Source organism: Acipenser ruthenus, chromosome 27 (assembly GCF_902713425.1).
Source record: "Acipenser ruthenus chromosome 27, fAciRut3.2 maternal haplotype, whole genome shotgun sequence".
Classification (NCBI taxonomy): domain Eukaryota; kingdom Metazoa; phylum Chordata; class Actinopteri; order Acipenseriformes; family Acipenseridae; genus Acipenser; species Acipenser ruthenus.
In genome coordinates, this window is record NC_081215.1 from 19,080,092 (window position 1) to 19,090,980 (window position 10,889).

Consider the following 10,889-nt stretch of genomic DNA (forward strand, 5'->3'; position numbering starts at 1 on the left):
TGTAATACAAATTAATCACGAGGAATTTGACAAATTTAAATATCTCTGTCTATGGCATGCATGGGTAACACCCTTAAAAAACCAACATGCACCGCTGTTGCATGAACGCGTCCATCTGCAGCAGATAGAAGCTGACGTCAGCTGTGCGATAAAGGTTTGACCTTTGACCTTGTGACTAACAGGAAGTCAACAAAGAAGAAAGATGGCTGACTGGAACAGAGGTACATGAAATGGACACGTAGCCACATCAGATATTTTTAAATAACTGCCTTTATTTTGGGAATGTGAAGGGTCTTTCTTGTCTTTAAACAACTCCCATTGTAAAGAATGTATACTGTTTTGTTTGTTTTCTGATAAATAAATACAGTTGACTCGAATTCTGTTTGTGACAACACTGACTGTTTAAACGCTACTAGTACTTGTATACTTACACATTGTACAGCAAGTTATTTTTTAAATGTATTTGTTATCGTGACATTATGACTTGTGAGGAGAGTGTGTGCTTTAAACAAACGAACACAACATTTCCATCTTGTTGACGTAACACTAATTGTACCGGTAATTGTTTTGCTATGGCGCTTAAGTAAACTTGACACGTCTTAATAACTTGTTGTAGATCAGGGCTTCTCAACTCGGTCTTGGGGACCCCCTGTGTCTGCTGGTTTTCATTCCAACCGAGCTCTCAATTACTTAACTATACCCTTAATTGAACTGATAATTTGCTTAATTAAACCTTTTTTTACTTGTTTTCAGCTCTGAATAGTTGCAGGTTTCAAGTTAGCCGTAACATTTGATAAGTAACTTGAACTGCAACTGTTTCAGAGCTGAAAACAAGCAAAAAGGTCTAATAAAGCAAATTATCGGTTCAATTAAGGGTCTAGTTAAGTAATTGAGAGCTCGGTTGGAATGAAAACCAGCAGACACGGGGTCCCCAGGATCGAGTTTGAGAAGCCCTGTTTAGATGTATGTGACGTGATCTATTTTATTTTTATTAGAACGCATTTTTCTATTGGCATTCAATTAAAATTGTTTAACATTTTTTTATGTCTTGGATCAGTGTATAAATAAATATATACCGGTACCTTTCAAAAAATAGAAGCTGGGGGAAAAAAACACCTTTATAAGAGTAAGCACTTATTTAAAGCAAATCCATTCTGGTAAAAACACCAAGATGGTTACCAGGCACCTATTTCATAAGGGTGGTTGCACCTTTCGAGATTCAAGTTAGTACAACAAATAGTCTCAGAAATACCGTAGTCCAAAAAAATGATAGATCTTCACTGCAGCATTTGGATTTACAGACTGCTGTACATGAGTCTTCCTTTTTTGGTAGGTCTGCCCTTTACTTGTGTACCTTTTGATATCTTTGTATTTCTAAAAAAAATATCGCTCAACATTGTATGGCATCTTTATTGTTGCAGGACATGGTGCAGTGGATGACATGTTGGATGCAGAAAACAAACGTTTGGCCGAAAATCTGTCCAGTAAAGTCTCCAGATTAAAATCGGTTGGCAGTTTTTTTTTGTTTTTTTTTTGTGCCCAAAACCCTCAGAGATTGTTAAAGTAACATTTAATTAACTTTTACAACTGTTAATAATGGCAGGTTCATTTATTTGTTTGGGAATTTATATAATCTACTTTTATCTAATGTTTAATTTCTTGCCTGTTAAATGTTTAATTCTGCATGAGTCTATTGTTTAAGCTTTGATTAACAATTACCACGATTATCTATTCTGAGTATAGGCTGATTGTGAAGAAGTGAATTGGGAAAGCATTGTTTTGTACACTGAAGCTTTTGTAATGCTAATATGCGTTCCCATCTCACCTTATATTAATTGGTAAAAGTTTCTGGTGGCTAAAAATATACACATTTAGAAATCCCTGTAACATACTTGTGTCATTATTGTACTTTAACAGTTGGCACTGGACATAGACCAAGATGTAGTGGACCAAAATTCATATCTTGACAGCATGGTAAGTGTAAACCAAGATAATAAAAACAGTTTTGAGGACAGAAAAGTGAATGTTAGGGGCAACCTCATTCTCAAGTTTATTACGTGTAGAAATATACAGTCTAGGCAAACCATTAATTTTTAGATGTATTTGTAGACTGGGAAACTGGAGATATATATGAAAATATTTGTTATGCATTTCATATATATATATATATATTATACTTTTTTGTCATTGTCTTCCTTAGGACTCCAACTTTATGAGTGCCACAGGTCTATTGACGGGGAGTGTAAAAAGGTTTTCCACCATGGTGCGGTCTGGCAGGGACAATCGGAAGCTGCTGTGCTATGTTTCAATTGGACTGGTCTTAATTTTCTTTCTGCTTTACTACCTTGTCACCAGGGTGCAGAGTTAGGATTTTTTTTTCTTCTCCTTTTTTAAAGATATATTTTAAAGGCAAATAGATCACTTTCAATTGCTTGATTAAATGAGACATATTAAACAGCCATCCCTGTGAAGCAAACAAAGTTTTTATAGCCATTTTGGGAAACACAGATGCAGAGGGAGATTTTGAATAATAGTGACTCGGTATATTAAAACGCCACAGCTGTTCTGCACCGAGCGACCGTTTTCTCCTGGTAAGACTTAATATTCAATAATTCTTGAGAGGTTCTTATAAACCATGTTACCAAATAGAAGAATGGCACTTCTGGAGGATTCAGAATGCTTTACTGTGTTCCGCACTGCGGAGGTTGGACAGAAACACACACAGGAAACCACGCTGGTTTTGCTTCTCCCTGGCGTTTGTGTAGTGGTGCCTGAAGAATCAATAGCTTAGTGGAGGGGTGGGTTATGGTAAACCTGGTCATACATTCTTAATGTATTAAACAACTGACACACTTAAACAAAGAGAACTTTGGTAAATTACTTTTAGATGATGTGCACTAATTATGTGTTTCAGTTCAGAAAAAAAGTGCAGTTTTACAGCTCAGCTGTATTGGTGCGATGGGGTAGTAATTTTGTAAACAATAATGAATAGAAATAATGCCATTCTTTAACTATATATTCATCACATTATTGTTTTTACTTCTCATATAAACATCACAAAATAGAGAAAAGACTGTAAGGTCTTTTTTACGATTGAAAGATCCTGTTCATCAATGAAATAGATCCTTAGATGCCAATATTTCATTCCAGTTACTTTGAGTTCTGGGGATTGTACTTCTTGAATTCTTATTGATAAAGATGGCTCTTTAGTATATTTCCATAACTTTTCATGAGCATAATGAAGTACTCTGTGTACACTATTATTAGTTATGATGTGTAAATATGAAACTAAACACAAATTAGTAATTCTATAATGAATATAAATATAAACATTTTTGCATTGCAAAGATTTTTCTGAAGGTTTTTTTTTTTTTTTCAATATGTAAATATTTTCTTTAAATATTGTTTTTGCATCTGACCAAAATACTATGCCATAGCATAGAATGTGTAAAAGCAGTGAAACTGAATATGGTATTTATGGTTTAATACAGTAACAAGGTTTGGGGTATTCATTTTCATTGGATTTTGCACCAACAAATAAACAGATTTAATAAAAATAAATAATGTTGAATATTTTTTTTAAATGTGTTTATCTGCCTTTGCTTTTAATTGTGTACAATAAACACAATGCTGTAATAATGCAGGCATATTAAATAGACTTATTTATTTAATGATAGTACATCTGCAGCAATTGTGAATGTATTTCTGCTTACTTAAAATGTGTGTGGTAATCATCATACTTGAGATACTAGTATTGATCACCTTTATTATATTATACATACTGTTCACAGAAAGTCTGTGTATTTTAACACAATAAAGTTATACCGGACAAATCATAACATATTTAATGTGTAACTCAGGGTTACAATTACAGTTTAAACCCTTCACAATGAAAATTCATTAGGAACACAGTTTAACACATTTATAACATGGTATTTAATAATCTCTTGTAACAAAATATCCTGTACAGTGTAAACACATTTACAGGTTCAGGCAGCAATAACTAATGGTGCCATATATTCTGAGTGTTTAACACCAAATGTAAATGCAGGATGAGTATACTTATTGCAGGTCACCTAGGAAAGGAAACAAAACAAGGCAAAGATCAGAAACTTATCGCAAGTGTAAAACATTTGCATTATAGATACAAATATACATCATTATTATTATTAGTATTATTATTATTAGTAGTAGTAGTCGCAGTAGTAATTTGAGCAGTATTATTCACTGTACTCCTCAAAAGCAGCTTGCCTTTTCTGTTTTGTAGTCAGCGGGTCCAGGTGTATTTCCTGAACCACTAGGCATCCCAGCTTTGCTTGACATGCTGTACTGAGGGGCGGTGCACTTATAGACATTAAGGTTTGTAGTCTTATAAGTGTTAGGTGATGGACCCTGGGAAGAAATGAAAAAAAAAGCTTTTATATTGTTTGGATAGTGTCTTGCAGTTTTAAGAAGCAACATAGTTGTCTGACATAATTGTTTCATCCAAATATATAATTGGAATTTGATGGTAGAACACCATAAGCATGCTCACAATTGGTTGAATGTTCTCTTTCTAAAAGTTAAACCTCCTGCACTATATCAAAATAAAATAAAAACCTGAATACAGTTACGGATGCAGTTGAATTAGGTAAATATTTACTGATGCCACCATGCATTAGTTATAAAGATGTAACTTACTTCCAGAAATAAGTAATCATTTATAATCTCTGCAGAGAGAAAAGCATGCCGACATTTTTAGACTTATCAGTGTCTCTTGACCCATGCTGACATCTTGTGGTATAAAATTGTAAAGCAAATACAATTGTCAAAAAGGTTCTAGACTATCACTCTGAAGTTTGGAATTGAAGCTAGTCTCCTATAACAGGTTATCTATAAAAGGTTGAAGCTAATGTAACTGAATTGGTTCATTTAAAATATTTAATATAGATTAAAACTATTCAGTATGTAAAGTAATGAATTATAATTATTGAATTTTACATTTTTACAGAGGATGAGACCCAATTTTGTGAAAGTGTAACAACCTTAATGTCCTGTGCAGGGTTTTTGAACCAGTACTTTATTCATAGAGATACTACCTTGTGCAGAACATTTAAATTGCTTTTAATTCTCAATGAATAACAGGGTGCTGAGGACTTGACTGGTGAATGTCTTCCCAGCGTTGTAGGTATTTTGTAATCAGCTGGCCCTGTCATTCAGAAAACAAGACACAGTATTTATGGTATGTTTTACCTCATGCAACAGACACTACACGATTTTAATATGGATACAAATGACCCACTATGAAATCAGCAATTATCCTTAATGTTGGTTTAAGACAAATATATGTAACTTTTGTAATAACTGTATTGTGTCACAAGTTTGATATTCTTGAGACACTTCTAGCTCCCCTAGCTCAACTAACTGTGCACCTTCAAGGGCTGGTGAATCTTGAATAGACTATAAATAATGTTCTCATTGTATTAGTTATACCTGTTCTGGACCTGGCAGGTATAAAGCAAATGCACTGAATCCAAATGAATAGCACATTTAATTCCTGTAAATTAACTCAAACTTGAAAGTTGTTAGGGTAGAAAATAGCCAAGTTCATTTAGGTATTTTTTGGCTTTGGAAGCAGATTATATTCCATCTCAGAATCTAAAACATTACTGCACAGAGGAATACAAAATCCCAGCATGAAAACCTCAGTAATTTACCTGGCACACTGTCCATTTTAAAGTGTTTTGTCTTGCTGCCCATGGTGTAAGCAGGTGGTGTATTATAGGAACACTTTGTAGCTTTTTCTGGAAAATAGGTTGCTGTAGGAAAAATAATGTAGAAATAACTAGGCGAAAAGAAGTGGATGTACCACTGGCAACCCCAGAATATAGTATACATCTACCAACTTTTACAAAGCTTTCACCATAATTAGCATTTTTAGATGTTACCCTATGTACCACCCACAGGCTTAATGATTAAATTCAACTTGAAGTCATTTTTCTTGCTCTTTTTTAATTCAACAATACTGTTACATATCTGCTTTGCTACAGAAGCACAGTTACCTGGACCAGGTGCTTTTGTTTTCTTGGGCTCCTTGCTCCGGAAACACATGGAATAGGCGGGGAACGCATCCTTGCCCATTCTTGTCATCTTGCATGACACAAAGTACTTTGGACCCGGAGAACTGTCGGTGTTATATCTGACATGCTGAATACCGAAAGAATAAGCAGGGGCTTTGTTTTTTGTTGGGTCATGCTTGATGGTTCCTAAAAAGAAAATAACGGTTTTGTGTTTTTACTGCAAACCTTATAACTCTATAGCTTCGTATGGAGGAGGACGTGTGCAAAGAAAATGTAACAATATTTAAACTCCTGCAGAGAATTAAATTTATCAACTTTTTTCAACAGTTTTTGTGAATCATGAAGGAAAACATTTAATTAACTAAAGTTATCAGGTACATTATTCTTACTACTGACATTAAAAATAATTTAAATTTTGTTAAAAATAATATATTTTAAAAGTTGTGTATTAATCAATATTATCACAATCTTATTTATTTTGTTAAATTAGGTTATCAAATAAGGCCTTTAAAAAAATAAATAAATAAAAAACCCTAGCCTACTTAAAAAAAATGGATTTTGTAATCATAATTATTTGTTGTCTGGATAAATGTAATCCAGCAGTGACATTTTCTGAAAAACCGGATCAAAATTAACCAGATAAAAGTAATCTCATCACTAAATATAGGATTACAAAACCTGGATCACTTTGATCTAGAGTAAATTTTGAAAAACCTGCCCCTGTTTAACCAAATTGATGGCATATCAAGTGCTTAGATGACAGATATGGTTGCAATCTTGTAGAACTTATGGTAAGGATAAAACAATAATACAAAACAAAATACATTTCAACAAGGAATTGCATTAGTTCCATTACTTAGTTGAGTACAAGGTGGTTTCAAGAAATACTTTCTGATTTTAAATATAGGCTTACTATGTGAGTTTGGGATATTCAGTTTATTTAAAACAGTAGGTAGGTGGGGATTTATTTATTTATTTATTTATTTATTTATTATTATTTTCATATATAATTAGTCAAATAAACCACTACCGAATAAGACAATTTTGCTACATACTTTCCAGGCAGGTAGCAAATCCTCACTACTGCCTTAGAAAGTTAACTTCTAGCCCTGCTATTTTCTAACTGCTCTGGAGTCAATTTTCTTCCACCCCACTCTGGTTGTTTCTGTGTAACTCTGTTTAGGGACTTATTACCAGATCTTCCTGGTTATCAAAGGTGGTGGCATCACACCTATTGTACTTGCCCCTGCACTGTAACCAGTGGGGTGCATTGGTTTATTACAATATTACATAGTCTCATGAATATCAACACTGCAGACTGACCTGTTGCAGAAGGCAGTCCATACTTTGGTCCTGGACCAGAGTACTGTGCTCCAATGGGTCTTCTAGACTTTTGAGGCCTCCAGGTTCCCACCCATGGATCAGTAGTCATGATCAGCTCTGGATACAAAACCTTCATAGGAACAGAACTTATGCAGTCAGTCGTCTGTGTGCCAGAGATCAAATACAATCAAAACCCAGTTCACCCCAAAATAGGAACATCTATTGATTTGTGATGGTGTTCTTTGGGGAATCATAATAAAGTTTTAATTATTAAGTGCATTTACGTTCAGTATAACCATTGCATTAGAATGTACATGCACAGTACCATATAGTTATACATGTCAAGTCCCCTAAACTAACCGTCAACCTGCTGTTACTAGCCAGTAAACCCCAGAGCTAATTTCATTTTTGGGAATGACCAGGATAAACAGCCACTTAACTTAAGCAGTCCCTATGGTGACTGGCAATTCAGGTTTTACACTAAAACACATTTCAAAGTGTGTTTCTATCCATCTACCTACCTATCTATCTATATAGTATAATACATTTAAGTGAGCTACAGATACACTGTACTGTTTAATAGGGACAACTCAACAATAATTGTGATAAATAAATGAAACACAAATATATGTTGACTTAAAGAACATTTACAGTGTAAAAGCTTAAGAACTAGAAATATTATTTGAGTTTGGAAAAAACTGAACAACAATATATTACATTATTGTAGTAATAAGAAAATAAATATCATACTGATACCAATAGGTGTTCTCCTGATGTCTCCTGATGTTCCTCCTGCAGTGTAATTTCTTGATATGTGAGGTTCAAACTAGGGGTGCCTTGTGTTGAGACATCTATTTAGAGGCATGCTAGGTCTCTTGAGCAGGAGGGATGGAACTTTCATCACCATGGGAACAAAACACTATTATTCAGAGCGTTCTAGTAACCTGACAAAACTGAAATACCAATATGTTTTCCTTCTCAAAATTATCCAAATACATTGAACAATGACACAAAATGGTAACACAAAATGTCTATTTACTGCATATACATTATAACTTTTAACAGTTCAAATTTCAAATTTCAATTTAGGTTTTCAGTTTGTTAGCCAACCTGCCACTAAAATGTTGCCTGAATGACAAAATGGTGATCAGTATGTAACTAAGCTGGAACACGTTCTTCCAATTATGATGAAACTAGTGATGTCACACCCTTCTAATACCATGGACTGATAGATGAAATGATAGCCGTATTAGTCCAGAGGTGATAGTCAAAGTGAAGGAGATACTAATATAGGGAAACAAATAATAGTGAAAGATAAATACAATGAGAAAATAATAAGAGTGTGTGTGTGTGTGTGTATATATATATATATATATATATATATATATTTTAGCTCAAAGAGCCAGCTGCCCAACGTTTCGATATGTTGTACATATCTTTCTCAAGGGAGCCTGTGTTTGAAGTCTCATCCATGTTGCTCCAGCGTGTTTCCTAATTTCATCTTGCCATATTCCTGGAGGTCTTCTTCTTGGTCACTTTATATCTCTTGGGATCCAGTCTAGTATCTTCTTGGTCCAGCGATGGTCTTTTATATATATATGCAGTAAAACGTCAAATAATTGCCGGTTCTCTATTAAACGCCGGGTCTCTGTCATTGCCATTGAAGCTGAGGAAGATGAGGAGGAGCTTGAGCGTAATGAACTGCTAATAAGTGACAGCGATTGAAGTGACTATCAGGATTAATAAATAATAATAACAGAAAGCGTAATTTAATGCAGGCCTACATGTAATGCATATTTGTTAAATGCAGTTATTATGTTATTAAAAATTTTGATAATTTTAAGCGTGCCTAAGTAGGCCAGATACAAACCTCTTGGTGTATTTTAACGAGTTCGTTGTATTAACAAGTTTGAGATTAAACAATACATTATTTTTGATAATGATACGTATTGCTTTTATTGTTCATTTTTAAAAGCAATTTAGAAGTTTATATTATTATTATTATTATTATTATTATTATTATTATTATTATTATTATTATTATTATTAACAATGGTAGATCTAATTCCGTTTTTAACTACAAATTCATATACTGTTTATTCATTTTCCAACGTTTTGAATACCGTATCCTCGTTAGCCAGTGCATACAAAAAGACCGCAATAATACTTTCGCTTTATATTTGAGGGTGTACAAAACAATGTAATTTTGTTATAAAACAAAACTGTTACTTAGTTCCCACTGACACACAACTTTTTAACAAAGTTGCTGGAGTGTTTAAATTGAGTTATGATGTTGCTACAGGGTTGCATGTGAAGCTAGTGATCTAATTAATATAAACGCTGATCTTTAATAATCGCCAGGCTCCAATAAGCGCCGGGTCTGCTGGCAAATACTGTAAATAAATGCTGGAGGCGTTTAATTGAAGTCTCATCCATGTTGCTCCAGCGTGTTTCCTAATTTCATCTTGCCATATTCCTGGAGGTCTTCTTCTTGGTCACTTTATATCTCTTGGGATCCAGTCTAGTATCTTCTTGGTCCAGCGATGGTCTGTTGTTCTTGCTACATGTCCGGCCCACTGCCATTCCAGTTTTTTCACTCTTATAATAACATTGCATACTTTGTTTGCACTCTTATCCATTTCTTCCTATTCTTGTCTCTTCTTATTATTCCCAGCATGCATCTTTCCATACTCCGTTGAGTCATTTGTAAGTTTTGAGTCATTTTTGCATTGAAGGTCCAGGTTTCGCATCAGTAAGTTAGCACTGGCAGCATGCATTGGTCGAAGACTTTCCTCTTGAGGCATAAGGGTAGTTTCCCTTTCAGAACCATGCTTAATCTTCCAAAGGAACTCCAGCCCATTTTTGCTCTTCTGTTGATTTTGCACATTTGGTTCTCCGTTGCCGAAACTAACTGTCCTAAGTATAGGTAGTTATTGACTTCTTCAAGCTTGATCCCATTGACTTCATTTGCCTGTGGAGTGGTATTTGTTGAACATGACTTGAGTCTTCAGGTTCATTTTCAAACCTGCTTTGATGCTAGCCTCATGTAGTTTTTGTATCCTTGTTTTGTAATTTTTCTGGGCAAGTTATAAATATGAAGATGTCATCAGCAAATCATAGGTGATTCAAGTAGGCCCCATTGATCTTCAGCCCCTTATTTTCCCAATCCAGTGTTTTGAAAATGTCTTCTAGGGTGGCTGTGAAGACCTTTAGGGAAATTGTATCTCCTGGACGAACTCCTTTTTCAATCTTGATTTTGTCTCTGTTTTTATTCTTACTGTGGATGCTGAAACAAAAAATAGGGGCTGTACAACATTCAGCAATGTCTTTTATTTCTTAATTCCTGTGGGATAGGGATGGTAGCTGTAGGTACTGGTATATATTATGGTAAAAGTTTGAATCTGGTAAAGTTTTACCGGTAACTGTTAACATTTACCACCTTACTTGGTAAATGTTAACAGTAAATGTAACATTGGCACAGGGTAACATGATATTAAAAGTATCTGA

At 34.3% G+C, this 10,889-nt stretch overlaps 2 protein-coding genes across 2 annotated transcripts; one reads left to right on the plus strand and one right to left on the minus strand.

Annotated features, from left to right (window-relative positions):
* Window positions 1-94: 94 nt before the first annotated feature.
* On the plus strand, window positions 95-4,608 carry LOC117432144 (BET1-like protein). Its single transcript, XM_034053662.3, has 4 exons — window positions 95-221; window positions 1,422-1,507; window positions 1,918-1,974; window positions 2,201-4,608. Exons 1-4 carry the CDS (start codon window positions 203-205, stop codon window positions 2,366-2,368), a joined length of 330 nt encoding a protein of 109 aa, XP_033909553.1. The 5' UTR covers window positions 95-202; the 3' UTR covers window positions 2,369-4,608.
* On the minus strand, window positions 4,237-8,648 carry LOC117432001 (outer dense fiber protein 3-like). The gene is made up of 6 exons (XM_034053367.3): window positions 8,139-8,648; window positions 7,383-7,512; window positions 6,042-6,245; window positions 5,697-5,798; window positions 5,079-5,188; window positions 4,237-4,392 (listed from the first exon to the last, which is right to left on the minus strand). Exons 2-6 carry the CDS (start codon window positions 7,489-7,491, stop codon window positions 4,237-4,239), a joined length of 681 nt encoding a protein of 226 aa, XP_033909258.1. The 5' UTR covers window positions 7,492-7,512; window positions 8,139-8,648.
* Window positions 8,649-10,889: the final 2,241 nt, after the last annotated feature.

Excerpts from the sequence above, each read along its gene's own strand:
- LOC117432144 (XM_034053662.3), top strand. Across the intron at positions 1,508-1,917 it reads AAGTCTCCAGATTAAAATCG|TTGGCACTGGACATAGACCA; the intron begins GTTGGCAGTTTT and ends GTACTTTAACAG. Across the intron at positions 1,975-2,200 it reads ATTCATATCTTGACAGCATG|GACTCCAACTTTATGAGTGC; the intron begins GTAAGTGTAAAC and ends TGTCTTCCTTAG.
- LOC117432001 (XM_034053367.3), bottom strand. The coding sequence starts at position 7,491 with ATGACTACTGATCCATGGGTGGGAACCTGGAGGCCTCAAAAGTCTAGA. Across the intron at positions 6,246-7,382 it reads TGGACTGCCTTCTGCAACAG|GAACCATCAAGCATGACCCA; the intron begins GTCAGTCTGCAG and ends TTTTCTTTTTAG. Across the intron at positions 4,393-5,078 it reads ATTTAAATGTTCTGCACAAG|GGTCCATCACCTAACACTTA; the intron begins GTAGTATCTCTA and ends ATTTCTTCCCAG.